Raw genomic sequence first — 17,889 nt, 5'->3', positions numbered from 1 at the left:
GGTTGAGGGGAGGTAAGAGAGAGAGAGAGGTAAGGCCTAGCAACGAATAGTTTAATGATTGCTTTAATAAGACTGAGTAAGATGAGGAATACACACAGCAGGTAAAATGAACATGCCCTCAGATGCTGGGCTCCTCACACGCACATAGCATCAGTCAGAGCCTACACGGATTTTCCCACAGTGTGCTGCACAGAGCAGATGCAAACCATCCACGGAGAGCTGCTCTCCCTTTTCACCACTTGAGCTATTTTATCATTTCCATACACAAAACCAACCCTCTATTCTAAAGGATGATCTCTTGTTGCTCCTCTGTTAGATAAAGGCAAGGCCAGGCAGGTGGTGTGAGCATGGCACTGAGTGGGAGCTGCCCATGAGCAGTGAGTGGGAGCTGCCCGTGAGGGTGACCTGGCAGAAGGATCCTATGGCTAAGCGTCCTTTGCTCAGGGTCACTACAGCAGCCCAGGAAATGCCCCCTCCCATCTGATTTCACGGCTTGGAGAACAGTTTGGTACAGGAATCTCAGAGTTTGAAACTGCTGACTCCAAAGCTTGCTTGTTTTCAAAACCAACGCAGGGCTGGAGCTGGCCACGGGTGTGAGTTGGGATATGAAAGATCAGGCATTGCTCTGGCACCATCAGTCACACATTGCAAGGCTGTCACTTTGCAAACACTTCCATGCTTTCTTATCTCCCAGGAACAACACAGCTGTGGGGCACAGCTGGTTTTCAGAGCTGTGAAAAGCCTGAGGAATTAATAGTCAAGTGATATCCAGAAGGGCTCTCAGTAGCTGTTTTGTCATCATAACATCACAAAAAAGAACTCAAATGATGTTCAGTATAGTTTGCATTAGATTCCCTTTGAGCTAGGAACCAGGTGGAAACAAATTGTAAAAGTGAGTGGTCATCAGGGTAAACACCTTTAAAACAAAACCTTCCTAGCAACCTTCCTAGTTGCCCTATATGTAGGGCAACTCCAGGGCGCTGCAGGCTTTAGTAGAGACCTGGCTTGCCTTCTCCTTCCAGGCTTTCTCTAGTTTCCATGAGGTATGCTGTGCTGCTGCTCTCAGCCAGGCTTTTGTTTCAGGAGATGTGGCTCAATTTGGCTTTCCCTGTGCAAGAAGCTTGTGCTGGATGTGGGCGTATAGCAAATTTACAGTTCCTGCTCTTCATGGAGCATCTGTGAACTGAATGTGTCGCTGAGGGTGGGGTAGTGGTTGAATGGCCATGGTTTCACAGTGTGATCTCATTGCATAGAAGTACTGACTATCAACATGAGTGCAGCTTCAGTCTTTGAAATGCAGTAATTTTGTTAGTTTTGGATTACTTAATTTTGGGTCCATTCTTCTAAGTAAAGTGGTGGACAAATGCTTGCAGGTTGTTCAAAGTAATAATGTTTCATGGTCAGTTCAGATCTCAATGAGCTTGATCCCCAAGTGATACTGTTTTATACACAGGTATTGGGGCAAGAGCATCAGGATATGGTAAATAGTGTCACATGGAGAATTTGTAAAATAAACTGGAAGTCAGTCATTGTAAGAAGTAAAGGCTTCATTTATTTTGCTATTTTTGAAGTTTAAATATGAATTACAACAGCTGACCTTCAATGCAAATCTTCCTGTCTACCTCACATAGTAATAATGACTTTGTGACCTAGAACACATTAAAAAACCCCTTGGCATGTAAACTACATATTTATATAGAGTTTAGTATGTGACTAGACCACCAGAAGTAGCAGATAACAATTGAAAAATGTTCTATAACTAGACTTGTAGAAACAACCACAGTTAAAAAGTTAATAATGCAAACCCTTGACATTAAATCAAAGTCTGCAAAATGTGTTGCTATACATTGGTAGGTATGTGGAGGGAGAGAAAAAGATGGAGACAGAAAAAAATTAATCTTATATTAAAACAAAAACAAAAAAACAAACAATAAAATTTAGACAGTCTCCAGGACTGAAAGCAGACCATTACCTACTAGCTACATATAGATGACAAGGCAAATGAAAAATTGCCTGCCTCACTTGGAGGTACATTTTTTAAAAAAAATGTCACTTACAGAAGAGCAAGTTGGTGGTTTGTCTTATATCCTGGACCTTTTTCAACCCTTGTCAGAAAATGATAAGTTATTGAAGTATATTGTACAGTAGCAACTCTATTTGTGTGTTCTGTCATGTCTTCTGAAGTGCTTAATGTGGAAAGGTTAACTACTGACTGCAAAATAATTTAGAATTATTTCTTCATCTTAAAAAAACAGTAAAATTAAAATTTGCAGTTCACATTCTCTCCCTTTGATAATTGGAATGTGACTATTCCCTGCTTGCATCAGACTGGTACTTGGGAAGAATGGGACAATGATATATTCACACAGTTGTCTTGTGTTAATCCATTAACAACTAGAAGTATTTTTTGTTCCTGGAGGCATTATAAACTGTCCAAAGAATAAAGGCAGGCTTCAGAAAGCTCATGTAAAAAATTGGCTCAATAACCTCACCATGAGGTACATTATCCTAACTTATAACTTCATCATGAAGAACAAGAAAGCATTCTGAGTGTGTGATGTTAAGTGCAGGAATACCCCAGTAAAGGAGTATCGGAATTTTCAGAGTTGGTTTGGGTTTCTTCTTGGCTGACTGCATGTAAAAGATACACTTTATAAATTGGAGTAAGTATCCATGTAAAATTGAGCTGCTTTTATTCACTGTGCTTTGATTATCTGGGAGCGCTGTTGCAAAATAAACACAAACAAGTTCCCTCTCTGCTGTCAGCTCAGAGGTTCCCCCTTCCTAATGCACACCCCATACTCTAATGCACCCCTCATTTCTGGCTAGTCAGAGGGAATATAGAGATGGTACCAGGTTAAGGGGGGAGTGGATGGGAGAAAGAAGGAACACATGTGACACGTTTATAAAAGCTTTCAGATTCCTAGTGTATTTTCAGGAGTAGGTTTAGGTATTAGTTAAAATTGCTTTATACTGAAGAAGTCCATTGTGTTTGGTAGAGAAGCACAAGAAAAAGGTCACCCCAAGCAGAGGAAGGGTGGGGGGTACACAGACAGGAGGTGAAGTAGCTACTAGGCTGTACTGACATATCAACTGAGAGCTCTTCACCTCTCAGTGTAGTCAGTGTACTGACTTCTTCAGCTGGCACAGAGCTTTCTTTTCACCCTTAAGGCTTTTCTTCCATTTGATTGAATTCTTTTCCCACCCCTAACTGTTGAAGTGTCACTGTTACATCCATTGACTCAATCCACAATTCAAGATTTTTTGGACAGCTGAACTTTTGAGCCGATGACTCTTACTAGCCTGGCATTTAAAGCTGACCCCAGGTTTTCCAAAAGGGACAGGTCATTGTCACCAAACCATTAGCATTTCCCTTCCCACCATCAGTTAAACCATTGTTTTGCCATCAATACAGGGCTCTGATTTGCAATTAGTCCATGCCTGCTTACCTTCCAGTCAGTATTTTTGTAACTGTTAGCATAATTAAATGAGCTGTTGCCTCAAATTAGTCTTGCAGCACTATTACATGCTCCTCTTTTATTCCTTTTCTGTACAAGGGAACAAAGCAATGCTTTGAAACAAAAGCATTCAGGCAGTTTACACTCATGTTTACATTTATTTAAAAAAAAATACTTATACACTTGTGTATTTCACCTGTGGATTTTGAACTACAAATCAAGTAGGGCTCATCACTTCAAAGAGGTTCACAAGTACAAAAAAACAGCCTCCTTCTGGCATCTTCACATTCTCCTCTTCTGGGTGCTTATGTACAACACTGTGAAAAAGAGAAAGTGGCACACAGAGGAGGGCCTGGTAAATAACAAGCAGAAGCCTTTTTATTTAAAACATCTTATTGCCATGGCATATAAATTGACACTGTAAGAGATACCATTCAGCATGAAAAAAGCCAGGCCACCTTTAACTCCAGATTTCAAAAAATGCCAATAGCTCTAAATATTATGTATTACTTTGGTTCAGTATTTATTTTATTCATAGCCCAACTATACTCCAGCAGTAGGCTGAACAGAGGAGGACCAAAGGCAGCGCCCTGCAGTGTTACTGAGGGGAGCATGAGAGAGTTCCTCAGCAGCAGAATTACAGATGTCAGACGCTAATACTGTGATCTTTCAATAAAAGCTGGAAATCCCAAGCACTTAAGGCAAAACTAATGATTAGATATGAAGGAAGAGACATCTTCCTCCTGCTTGGCTGATGATATCCCCAGAACAGATCCAGTCACAACATAAAATGATATTGTGTCCTCCTAAAGCTGTCACATGTCTTCAGTTCTCTGTTCAGCCTGTTCTTGAGCCTTCTGCCTCTCATCCACTTGTTTTAACTTTCATAACAGATTATTTCCTTAATTGACTCTCCAGCTGAAATGTCACTCCAGTTCTTAGCATAATAGTCCAAATGCCTTGCCAAAAACAAGGGTTGGCCATGTTTCAAAGATTATTTCTCCACCCAAAATGCTCTTTTACACTGGTGCCACATTCTCTTTGACTCTTTTTCTAACATGAGATTCAGCCCTTGTGTCTTTTTATTCCATCCCTTCTTGCTGAGCTCCATTTTCTTCACAAGCAACTTGGTCAAACTCTGCTTCACTTACCTCATCTACAAGTCTCTTCACCTCCAACTTGTGAACCTTTTATATTTTTAGATACTCTCCTTCCTGGCATGTCCTGCTATTACAGCCTGATACTGGAGAGTCATTTCAGGAGCCTGAGATTGTTCCTGAAGTGCACTAAAATCCACCTACTGCACTTGGATATTCAAAGGCTCCATACTAAAACATGAGTGATTTTTTTGACTGGTGGTAAAATCTTTTCTCAAAAGATTAAAATAGCCTCCGGGACTAACGAGTTCACAGTCCTGGAAAACTGCTTCACCAGAAAATATTTGTGTCACTATAATATCTGCATTGTAGCATAAATTTATGCAGTAGCTTGCCTAAAAACCACAAACTCTTATGGTGCAGAGGCCATCTACACAAGGAATAAGTCCAAGAGAGTAAGCCAGTCACAGAGTAGAAAATAAGCTCCAAGAAGGCTAGAAAAGAGCACGCTGCTCTAAATGAACTTCAAGTTCAGAGGAAAAAATGACCACAGGAATGCAGAAAAGCAGAGACCCTGAAAAGTGAAATTGTAAAATTTCCAAGAAAGAATATTAGTTTAGGCTTACAGGCAGCTTACTTACACCTCAGCCATCCCTCAAATTCAGAATATCAAAACGCAATTTTCTAACGTGCAGTAACAAGAGTAGGAATTACCATTATTTCCTCGGATAAATGCATCCCCGTACTTGTTCTTTAACTGTCCATTTACATATTCCTCAGTCTGCTCCAGAGCTATGTTCATATATCCATCCAGGCAAGCCAGGACACCTGAAAACAGTGGCAGTTTAAGAGAGAATCAGCTTGAACTTATTTTAAGATAAACAAAAATACTTTGTGTTTGAATAGTACAGGAAAAAAGTCTACCCTGTATCCTTATAACAAACTAAAAACCCAAGCATGGAGAGATGTCTCCAAAGAATTCAGCTGGGAGAAAGGAATCCCATTATCTCCGGTAGCAAAGTTATCAGTTGGTGTAAGAGTTGTGGGAGTAAAGAAAAGAAGTTATTAAGGCATTATTTCAAAAGATGGACAATTTCCATTTTGAAAGTTTAAGCTGTCCTTTCTCACTTGTGTTTTAAGCACACACCAAAAAAACCACCTGTGGCATTAAGTGTAACAGGATAACCTAAGGACAAAGCTATGTAAACTGAGTTGTCAACAAAACTTGTGAAGGATATAGCTGAAAAACAACCCTTTTAATAGAGGACAGCAGACACATATTTGTCTTCATACTTACAGAGCTAGGAGAACACTGTCTGCAAGTCTCTGTTTTGATGTCAACAAAACTCTACACATTTTTCAACAAAGGCCACTGAAATCTTCAAAAAAAATTACTCTGTTTTGATAATGCAATTAAAGGAAAAAAAACCTGACATTTGTAATATCTGGATCAGGAATATATGCATTTTAGGAGGACAGAGGTAATACAGCTTTTTACAAGTTGTTTCATCTTCCTCTTGCATGTGGGTTTTTCTGACTTTATCCTTGCACAGGACAAATAACTTTTTACTTGAATAACTTTTTCCTCTGTTTGAAAAAAACCTAGCTATTTACCTGGCAGTAAGACATGAAATATAGTATATTAGCTGTACTTAGGAAGAGGGAGAAAACTCAGGACACATTCTCATTTTTCAGAACTGCTACTGCAGGATTGTCTAGTTAATAATCAGGAATTCAACTTCTTTACCAACTTGTCATGGCTTAAAGTTTATTATTTTCCTTTCTGTTTTTCTCTCCTCTGTTTCCACAGACATAGGAAAAACGGTTCACAAAGTGCCACTAAATGCACCAAGAAGACCGAAACCAAAGTCAGCATTCTTTTCCATTCCAGTAATCCTAAGGGATCCACACAGCACAGAAAACAAAAATATGTTTGTACAAAATTAAAACTGGACCATGTGGATTTACCTGAGCTACATACAACTCAGTAGGCCATAAATGCAGTATTTTCAAACTGTTTTGCTCTGAGAGTCCATTCATGGTTGTTTCATTCTCTTCCTCCTTTTCTTTTTGTTTACTCTTACATCACTAATGGCATTAAATATTATCACTGCCCATCCTGGCTAGCAATTTATCTCCATCTGTATGTAGAGATGCTTTAATGTACATATCCATATTGACACACAGAAACCATACATTAATATACCCGATCACTTCTCAGGGCTTCTGACTTGGACATTTGCAGCACCTGGCAAGGGTTGAAGACATTTCAGTTATACATCAACACTTGCATGAGGCCACACTGGTGCTGGTGTGTGTGTGGGGCCTCCGAGGGTGGAGGCAACAAAAGCATCAGCAACACAGCCTGGGGAAGAATCTGGACAGATCCGCCACAACAGCCCAAGATGCTGTTTTGTAAATATTTGGCTTTTACAAATGCTGGTCACATTTCTGCAGAAAACAAACTAAGTGCATATTTTTCAGATGAAAACACTACACAGATTTTCTGTCACAAGATCAAAGGAGTGCAGGGAAATAAGGAAGGGAAGGAGGGGAAAAAATCCAGTGACAAATAAGGGTGTTCAAGGAACTCTTGTTCAATTAATGTGGTGTCAGACAGTAGGCACATTAAACTAGCTTTGCTGAGGAGTAAATTGAGTGGTTCATCTACAGCATTTACAAATGGATCTTACCAAGGGAGAGGTAGCAATGGTCTCAATGAAAATAGGAAGTGCAGCAAAACCCAAATCTGGTTTGGCCTTGCCTTCTGTGTACCTTCAGGTAAATGAGGACTTGCTTTAATTGACTTTAATGAGTTCTCTCTACATTTTCCTGCACTAAAGAATTTACAGAGAGGCAGCAAACTTCTTAAGCCCTCAACCCCATCTGAAGTACTCAATGTGGTTCTCAAAAAAATGAGAGACTGAAAATTTTGTCAGCTGAGCAACACTGCAGAGAAACAGGAAGGAGTAAGAAGCCACTGCTTGCTCAGTCAGCGAACAATAACAATTTAAAACTGTCCTAGCACAAAGATTCCTTGTCAGAGCACAAGCAAGTCTCTTCCCACAAGTGACAGTGTAAGCCACTTGAGGTAAACCTCTCTGAAGAAGGGGTCTGCTGCAGAACCATAATGTTTAAGTCATTACAGAATAAAATTTCTTAATTGAGCACAGCAGAAGATACATGATTAGTTCTGACTGAGTTTGGATACTGCTAAAAAAATTGGTCAGGGTGATCCTGTTATGGGATCAGGAGCAGGACATTTCACTGCACAGAGTTTTAATTTACTGGTTAAAAAAAATCTATAATCCTATATACATGAAGGTATACTGATAGACTGAAGAAATCAGGAATAAAACTGATGGGCTGTGTTAAAATGAAGCTTGCAAAAACTACACTAAACTTTTTCCTGTATCTGTGAGCCTTGATCCAGAACAGGTCTAGGCAGTTGTTTAACCAAGAATGTCAATAATGCTTTCATGCCTCGTGTAAGAATTCTATTGTGACTGACAGCACGGTTTACTCTGAAGTTTCCCTGGATAAAGATCTGTATTAACTAAATAGAGGAAAAAAAGGTGAAGAAAAGTCTAGTTCATAGTTCCAACAAGGAGTGTTTCTGGCCATTTCAGGAGCTGCAATTCCAGACAATCTTTCCAAGTATCAGTTTAGAAACTCAAAATCTTCCAGTTTACCCACCTGTGACCAAGGACACTAATGATTTAGATCAGTAATTTTAACCTCTAAATCCACTGTTGTTACCCCCTCTTTTTAACACTTTCTCCAGAGTTGATTTTCTATTTTTACTGTCACCATGCTGAGATCTCTATCCTTATACTCCATGATTCTGGATCAGCCTCCTCAATGAACTACTTTACTCACTGTGAGAGACAGATAGAGAACTTACCTCGATAATCAACTCCAGAATTTAATTTTACAACAACTGGCCTTCCAATGATTTGTTTTAGGAAGTCACTGGGGGTTTGCTTCCGTAGACTCATCGTGATCTTCTCTGGTAAGCTAAGAAGTGAAAACATTAGGATAAGAGACATGCCTCCACATTGTTTTAAATACTCGATACAGACAAGCAGACCCCTGATTTGTAATACTTTCCACAGGAGAAAATACTGAAAGAGATTAAAGCAAAACTTTAAAGGTTGGGGTGGGGAGACAGAGCTCCTAAAGCCATTGCATTCCACTTTCCCTTTGGCATTTTTACTCCTCCTGAAAGCAATACTAAGAATCCTGTTTGCCACACTGTGCAGCTTTTAAATTTCAACAGTGCCAAAGGCTTCACCATCCCTAAAACGTTTTGCTAAAATGATTTTAGAGGACTAAGCCATAAATAGGTGCTCATGTCTTTAAGGGTAGAGGGAGCAGTCCATCCATGCTCTCTATACACGGAAGTCTGTGCGAGAACAGCAAGAGTAGCTTTGACCTCAGTTCACTAATAAAAGAAAAGCATAAATTTAAAAGCATGCCTTCAGATAATAAAACAGACTAAGTTAAGGCTTGTGATTAAATTACAGAGAAAAGATGCTGCGATTTAAAAACGCAGCAGGCGCACCCAGTTTGGTGCAAGACCCCTCTCAGTACTCGCTTGACTTCTGCTCTAACATCGCTTTGTTCTGCCTTTTAAGCCAAGGGCAGAAAACCCGCACGGTGCCGGCTTCATTTCGCTGCTTCCTGGGGCAAATCCAGCCGTGAGCCCAGGGATCCTCACTGTTTCCCTACCGACACCCACCGCCACCAGCGATGCTGGCGCCCAGGGCTGCGCCCCGTTCCCGGACCGCACACGCGTCTGGAGCCGCTCCCCCCGCGCGGAACCCTCGCGTTCCATGGCAAACCAGCCCGGGGGCACAGGCTGCTCCGTGACAGACCAGCCGGGGACACACGCACGGCCCCAGCCGAGCCCGCACTCACCGCCGCCGCCTCTCCCGGCGCTTCCCTCACCCCTTCCCGCCGCTCCCCGCCTCCCGCCGCCCCGCCTCGCTACGGCGGCCGGGCGGGACAGCCCGCGCAGGTCGAAGGCGGGCGGGCCCGGGCTGGGCGCGCCCCTCAGGGGTCTGGCCCCACCCCGGGGTGTGGCGGGGGTGAGCCCGGCCCCTTCACGGCGGGGCGGGGTTTTTTATGGCTTGACTGGGATTCCACACAAAATAACGCCCCGTCGGAGAGAAATCTTGCAGTGTGAACGATTTATAGGATGTCTTGTGGGAAAAAACCACACAGGATCAGTTAAGTTGGGAAAGGCCTCAGAGATCATCGAGTCCAAGCGATTGCCCAAATGAGGGCCGCTTCCAGGCTTTGCTTTCCAGTGTCCTCCAGGGATGGTGACCCCACCATCTCCCTGAGCAGCCCATTCCAATGTCCAATCACCCCTTCCGTGAAGGAATTCTTCCTAATGTCCAATACGGTACTCATTATTATATTCTATTCTAACGAGACCCTGTTAATTCCCAAATGATCTTGTCCTTATCAGAGACACGGTGAGCATCTCACAGGCATCTATCCAGGACCAGATAGGGAAGTGCTGAAGGTCATTTCACAGAGGAATCAGTGAACATAGAAAGATAAGAGATTTTTTTTTTTAAGTCACCTGGGAATAACTTGGCACAAGAAGAAACTGAACTCACCTTCTACTCTTCTGCTTCTCCCCATCATCTCACTTGTTTTTCCTCCTTTCTCCCAGCTATCCCCTGATGTCTGGAAAATACTTCAAATACTTCCTTTTTTTTTTTTTTTTTTTTTTTTTTTTTTTTTTTAAGATTTTGTACTGTGACAGAGTTAATAATCTGTGAAAGCTTCTGGACTACTTTGTTTTGTTGGGTTTTTTATCTGTCCGGTATTGATTTAGTACTTGTCAAGCCTCTCAATTCTCATGATACAAAGAAAATGTACCATGGCTTTTCAGAACACAGATTTGTATTCTCACTTCTTTCTGGAGTTATTTATCTTCTCTTTTTGAACACGTGTCCAGTAACATTTTTTTCTCCAATGCTTAGACTAAAAGGCTTTTAAGAGGCAAGAGCTGCAAACCCGACCTTATTCACCTGCCTGTCCCAGAGTTCAAGCACAGGCAGCGACAGGGAAGTTTGGCCACACTGTGCCTGTGTTTCCAGGCAACCGTCATGTTAATCAGGAGCATCCAACTGTGCTTGATTATATCTAGTATTTGAAGCAGAAAAGGAACATAAAGTAGTTACTCCAGGGAGCAGACTTGAAAAGTTTTATTTGGATTCCTGGCTTCAGTGAGTAATGCTTTGATAAGGGAATATTTCTGTTTTCATTGTTATCAATCTCCAGTATAAAGATTGGGCAAATAAAACTTTCCTGTCTGGGCTGGTAAATTTTCATGGCAATTTTGCGAATCCAACCAGGGACACCTTGTTTTGTGAGCCTCCCTCTTTGTTTTATTTCTTACAAGTTTGCCTTCAGAGCTTGTTTGTTTGTTTGTTTGTTTGCGCATCAGAAATTGATGAGCTGTTTTGCTTTCTGCTCAATAGGCTGCTTTCTAGCTAGCTGAGGCTTACACTTAATTACAGTTTCTACATGTGTGGATACCTTGATTGTCTGCTGTCAGTCAACAAAATCCATGTACTTTCCTGCTTCACAGCCTGTGAACCTCACAAACACATCAGATTTGAATGCTGGGCATTGAGACTGGTGAGTTCTGTATCCTTAGCTCCTTTCTTCCACAGTTTGAGACCAAGTCATGAACCCAAATCTTGGGTAATTTTCCTTGGTGTGCCAGAGGTCTCAAAGTGCCGTCTCATGTGCTGTTCCTAGAGGTAAATTAGCCTTAAATGGAATCCTTAAGGATTCCAAATCTCCAAAAGTGAAAAGAGAATTAAGATGTCATTGGCTAATGATTATCTTTTGTTTGTTTGTCCTCTAGATGAAAAAGTATTTTGATCTAAAATGTTGCATACCTGGATGTCAGTAGATTGTTTTAAATACTGCATTGCTTTATCCTTTCCTAATGTACCATGGTAGAGCTTTTTCAGCTATGTAACTCATAGAAATCAGTGAGATGCTGCCCTTGTGTTTTAATCAAGATGAACTTGAAAGGTGAACATTGTAAGTGGTAGAAATTATTTATAATTTGGTAATAAAAGTTTATGTCTAGCACTCCAAATTTCACACATCTGCTATGTGCTGGCCTTGAGATAAAGAACAATTGCAATTGCCTTTACATTTGGCCTCAGATGAAAGGTCATAAATTATGATTATAGAGTTCGTAGTCGTTCCTAGCTCACAAAATTTCCATATTAACATCTTCACCTCAAACATAAATGGTTACATAGTTACAAAGTAAAGAGTTGTATTGGCCTTTGTCAACTGAACTTTAAGATGGAAGTCTGTGGATCTATTGCTAACTATTAAACACAAAGCCTCACAGAATCCTTGTTCAGAGGACCTAATTAAAACTTTACCGTTAACTTTAAAAATGAAATGGGATTTCACTTTCACTCGTGCTCTCTCTCTCTTCTCTCTCCTAGCAATAAAACCCACTTCAAAGTTAGGAAGGTTTTTCTCTCCCAGCTACTTGAAATAAAAGCACTTTCAGAGTGAGATGGCTACAGAACACAGAATGGGTCAGAAGGAGCCTTTTTCTGTGAATTGCACATCGTTTATATAAGTTAAGTGCAGATCAACAACAATCCAGATGACGAAAGAATGTCTGTGGCCCATTTTGAATTCAACCTAACAATCCCCAGCTACACCCAGTGGATGAATAAAAGCCTCAATCTTTAAACAGTTCTCACCTGAAACTTTTGTCAGAGAGGACAAATCCATTCTGGCCCAAATCACAGCATATCACATGATTTTAACTATTAACTTCAGTGCCTTCTTAGGTTCGAAAAAGAGGAAATAAAATTTTTTAAAGTTATGTAATAAAGTAAGAGACAAGATCAAGTTCCAAATCCAGGGGTGCATTTCTTGTTCAGAGCCTCTGAGGGGAGGTAGAAGGAGGTATCAGCCTCCATGAAATAGTGTTGATATGGAGAAGTTCTGCAATTCAAGATTAGCATTGATATTGCAGGGTTTCTTGAGGGCCCTGAAGTAAACATGATAGTACAGTTTTGGGATTTGAGAGGCTGAAGGCAAAATTCTGCTCTCACTAAAGCCAGCAGAAGTTTTCCTAATTACTCCTCCATTATTTAGGATACGTTTGTAAGTTACTGAAAATACACCTGAGGTCTCAAAACCTTCCTTCTGGAGCTGTGTTCTTTCACTGTGATTTATGATTCTTAGAACTGTCTTCTTCTGATGTTCTGAGTGTGAGGAATAAGACATTAAGGAAGTGAAGGGTGCATGAAGAAGCAAGAGAAAGGACGTATTGGGACCTTCTTCCTTTTCCTCCTCTGCAAACTTCCTGGTGGACAAGGAACTGTCAGCAGTTCTTCCAGGGAGCTGGGGAGAACAATGCTAGAACTCAGAGGCTTTCTCTCTGTCTCCTACACTTTCAGTTCTGTAAAAAGGAAAGGAAGAGCCTCAGAAGCTTTCAGAGTTCACTTAACCCCCTCCGAGTTCCTGGGAGTGCTTTGCTTCCCAAGGACCTGGCTTTTTAATGAGTATTAAGAGGTCTGATATTCCCCTTTGGATGCATTTGGATGGGAGAGTTCAAGCCTCTCAGCATGTGAATTATTGTATGTGCCTATATAGTAAAACTTCAAAGGTATTTTTCTCCATAAACAGAGGCTTAGTTATCCAGCATTATTTCCCATGTTGTGCTAGGATCATCAGAACTACTAATTTCCTTCCATGTTCTCAACTAAAAAGTTAATATATTTTTGAATGGAACCTTACTCAAAGTAGTATTGGGTTTGACCTATAGATTTTAGATAGAAGAGCCTAACAAAATTCTGCCATCTTCAACTTCTTATACTGTGCTCACCACCTTGGGATGTTCATCTCCTCCTATATGGCTTAAGTGACATGATGACCTTTTCTCACGTTTGTCTTTCCTAGTTTCTGTCCAGTTAAAATATACTGTGACAGATCATGTCAGGTTTGTGTTTTCTGTTAAGCAAAGACTGGAAGCCCTGCTTGATTTCTTTTTGCACCCCTTAGCTAGATTTTTTTTCCTAAAATATGATGGAGTTGGAGCAAAGCCTTTTGTGCTTAGACTCTATAGAATATTCACATCAGGGTAAAGACACACTCTATATATTTTGTTTGTGGAGTATCAATTCCAGATTACATTCAAATGTAAACTTCCCTACATGCAGTTTAATGAAGCTGATTCAGTACTTCAGGTTGAAAACTCTGGTATCAAGTTTAAGCAAAAAAGTAGGTTGAAGTGGTCACTTTAAACTCACCTGCTGATGCAAAACATTTGCAAAGTTGGTTCCCAGATCCCTAGAAATGCTTCTGATGCAGACTTGGGGATATGAGGTAAGCATGAGTCAGATTTGTAGTGTGGTAATAACAATAAATACCTTGTCCTGAATTTCAGTGGAAAAGGAAGGTTAAACCTTAAGCATGTAGAATTACGGGGATTATGTTACCATCACCACTTACTAACAGGAGAGCTCAATTTCTTTAGAAATAAAATGCAATTTAATGTCAATGTTAGGCCAGTCCTAGAGCATTTGTGATCTGGTATTTTTCAATAGGCCCAAATTTCTGACTATTGACTAAAAAGTCATTATTTTGTGAAGGGAATGAAAGAGAATGCAATTCTTTTGTAATATAACAACAAAAATTTATAAAATCAAAAGGGAAGACTAGAAGGCTGTATCTATATGAAATCAATGGTCTTGCTAGGAAAATAATATTTTGCTAGGAAACAAAAAAAGTTTCATGTTAAGTCAAAAGTTAATTTTTCACAGAATACATTATACAACTCTCTTGTCTTTTTAACTCTAATATAAATTCAATGTATACACTAGTGAAAGTAAAGATTCTATCTATAAATACAGATCTGTCAATCTGGTATGACTGCCTGTGACCCAGTCCCCGGGGCCTGCAGTTTCTGAACTAGTATAACCTCAAACACACTGTTCAGATCTGATTCCCCGGTGTTCACACATGCCAGAAAATATTCCTCTATACTTTTTTCTTGTCTGCTTTTACAAGAAAAAGTATATTCCTGGAAAAATTACATAAAACAATATTGACGGTTAGGTATTAACTCTTCCGGATCCGCAATAGCAGGTTTGGAGGAATGCTATCTTCTAGGAAAGGGGAATGATGTGGGCAACTGACTCACTGTTCCACAGTCTGATTCACACCTTTCAGGCAAAACTGCCATCAGTGCAGCTCCATCTCTCCCAGGAATTGTAGGAGCTTTAGGGCAAAAACCAACAACCATCTTTTCTCACTCACCTGATCCTACCTGGAAAATTGAGAGGGAAGTAGAATAAAGTGCCTGTAGCCATCCAGACCACCTGGCATTGGAAATCTCACTCTTGCTGCTGCTGCTGGACCTGCATGGATGTTGGAAACAGTGGAAACTGCTACGCAAGCACTCAGCATAGACAGGGTTTGTGACAGTGGAACTGCAAAGGTTCAAAAGCCCCTTGTCAGCAGAAGACAGATGATACAGAAGCCTGATCAGTCCTTGCAGGCTTTTGTGGCCAGGAAGATGTTGACAACATTGCTGTAAAATGGGTTATAAATACTTATGACTTGGATGACTCCTTAAAGAACTACAGCTCTCATTACTCTCTCTGCTGTGCCCCATAGCAGAGGACTTCATGCTACAAAGAGGAAGCAAATCCTCTCTGCTTCCAGGAGAAAGTAGAAGTTGAAGAAGCACACTGCGTTCACATGTTTTTTCTTTGGTTCTTGTTCCATTTTGCTGCCAGCTGCATTAAGTAGCATATGTTCTTGGTTTCCTCCATGATGTGTGCAATCCTCTGGTCTTACCTCATCAGACCATGTCCCAACTGTGTCACCTCCTCAGCGACTACATTATGCATTCACCTGCCTCATTCAAATAATTTCCTTTCTTTTTTTTTCTTTTTCTGTTTTTATTTTGTTGGGTTTTTTTCACCACCATGGCTTTTGCCTGCTTGTCTTCTTGGGACTGACATTACCAATTGATTTCATATAATGCACACAGGACAGCCTAAATATAAATTCCTGTCTCTGGATGTAGAGTTTGGACATTAAAATCAATGCTTGGGAGGTGAAAGGCTTCGTTGCCCATAAATAACTCTTAAAATGCTCATTTTGGCTCCTCAAACAGAGTATCAACAATGGAGGATATCATTTGGAAGATGAAATGTGAAAATACACATGCTATGCTCACATGCTTAAGTTTCCTCAACTGGAAGGAATTCTGGTGGAAATGGGAAATAACAATGAATTAGTGTTTTTGCACAAAATGGATAAGGAGATTTTTAATTTTTTTTTGTAATAATAAAGAAATATCTGTGATAATTTATCCCACTGTTGAATAATGAATAATAAATGAATAACCACATGCTGTGGAAACACCTCAGAGTTACACCAACAAACAGTGCAAATTTCCAGTTTGAAGTTTGGAAATGAGCAAGTCAAGAGTGGGACAGGTTAGTCCAGAGAGGGAGGATCTGTTCCCACTTCTGCTGCTGAGCTGCTCTCAAATGTTGAGGCAGCTCATCTCACCTCTCTGTGTCTCACCCTCTCCTCTAAAACAGCAAGAATGATATATCTAAAGTGCTTTCAGATCAGTGGATGAAAACTTTATGTAGTAGGAAGGTATTATTAAGATCTTAATGATGCCATGGGAGAAAATGATCAATAATTATTTATATTTTCCTTTACTGTTTAGGAGGTATTTTTTCTTCTGACTGTATTTTCTACTGTCAAGTGTGTAACAGCTGAGCGTTGTCTTGCAGAACATACAAATCTTTTTGTATCTGTATTATATAAATATGGAAAACAGGTTAAATTCTAGTATGTCATTTCTCTCAAAGCTGGAGGGCTGAAGTCAAAGAAAAATCTAATAATTTACTGCATGAACCAGTGCTATGATTATCTATGCATTAATATATTCTACAGGACTGTATAAGCATGCTTTACTCATCCTATATTTTAAGATTGAATATTTTTAGAAATTCAAATAAAAAAGATTGCTTTCAAAAATTGCCCCACATCAAGTAACCTATGTTTAAGGAATTGTGTATTTATTTTTAAAGTAACCTCATTACTACCAAACTACTTCTTCCTTTTGACAGTAAAGCAGAGTGCTTATCTTCCATATTTTCATAATGAAAGCTCCCAAGCACAGGATACTGTGGCAGATTTACAGCCTTCGAGGAGCAGAACTGACAGGCATTTTAATATGAAAGGAGATATGATGTCTTTAATGTACTGTGATGTCACTTCTAACAAGGTAGAAGTGTGCTTTTTGCACTGCAATCACCGTAAGAAGTGAAACCTGTCTGCTTCAGGAGTCACCCTTTAACCTAGGAAAAAGTCACAAATAATAGAAAAAAGACAGGACTCTGCTTACTCAGGTGGAAGGGCACTCTGACGTTGGAGGAGCAAGACTATTGTGGATGTGCATTATCTCCAGGAAGCTGAAGCTACAAATAGTCTAGCTTGAGCTAACCTTGAGAACAGAAAAGGAAAGGATAATGAAAATCCTCAAGGGAGTGTTAAACTGAAAGCCAGATTGCCTGTTGACCACCCTTTTTCCTTTTATCCAGCATTGATTGGACCTAATAACTTGAAAGTGATATTGACAGCAATATAGTCCACATATAACCTGGACACATGATTATTTCATTGAGAGAAAGGATAGGAACCCAGTACCAAAAGCCTATTTCATTCTACATTAGACCAGAGAATTTACTACTTTGTCTAGGAAATATTTGCCAGCGATTTTAAAGGCTGATTTAAAATGTGCATTTCTTAAATGTACTCCCAGTTCCTGACTGAAAGTTTTATCATGTCATTCTGATGATGCACCATTCTTAAACATCATATACAAGAGCATAAGATTAAAAGGCCATAAAATGGCAAGAAATCTCAAGGTCCAACAAGTACATTGTGCTAGCATTGGGCTGGTGACTTTGATTAAAGACAGGAAATTAAAATACGTTGTCATATATATAGAGACAGTATCTCCTGAAGACAGTTGCTTCCTCCAAACTAAAATTTCAGAAAATCAGCTTTAGATATTATGTCCTTTGGTGTTTTGGCAGTTTGATTTTGAAGGGATTGCAATAAGGAAGAAAAGAACAGCATAAGAAGTAATTATATTGTTTTCTATTATCTTTGCAGAAATCTTGATTTTAAATGAAAATGGTTTTCCGGAGCCTCTCAACCATCATGTTCTCCTAACCAGGGTGCTGGAGCACAGAAACAGCGACAGTCAGGTTTGAACAATTAGTACAGTG

The 17,889-nt window shown here is 40.0% G+C and overlaps 1 protein-coding gene across 3 annotated transcripts; it reads right to left on the bottom strand.

Annotated features, from left to right (window-relative positions):
• Window positions 1-3,596: 3,596 nt before the first annotated feature.
• On the bottom strand, window positions 3,597-9,621 carry LSM6 (LSM6 homolog, U6 small nuclear RNA and mRNA degradation associated). 3 transcript variants are annotated; one of them, XM_030270131.4, is made up of 4 exons: window positions 9,476-9,621; window positions 8,460-8,572; window positions 5,270-5,383; window positions 3,597-3,775 (listed from the first exon to the last, which is right to left on the bottom strand). In XM_030270131.4, exons 2-4 carry the CDS (start codon window positions 8,551-8,553, stop codon window positions 3,741-3,743), a joined length of 243 nt encoding a protein of 80 aa, XP_030125991.1. In that variant the 5' UTR covers window positions 8,554-8,572; window positions 9,476-9,621; the 3' UTR covers window positions 3,597-3,740.
• Window positions 9,622-17,889: the final 8,268 nt, after the last annotated feature.

This window comes from Taeniopygia guttata, chromosome 4 (genome assembly GCF_048771995.1).
Source record: "Taeniopygia guttata chromosome 4, bTaeGut7.mat, whole genome shotgun sequence".
Taxonomy (NCBI): Eukaryota; Metazoa; Chordata; class Aves; order Passeriformes; family Estrildidae; genus Taeniopygia; species Taeniopygia guttata.
This window is presented reverse-complemented; position numbering and strand designations above follow the sequence as displayed.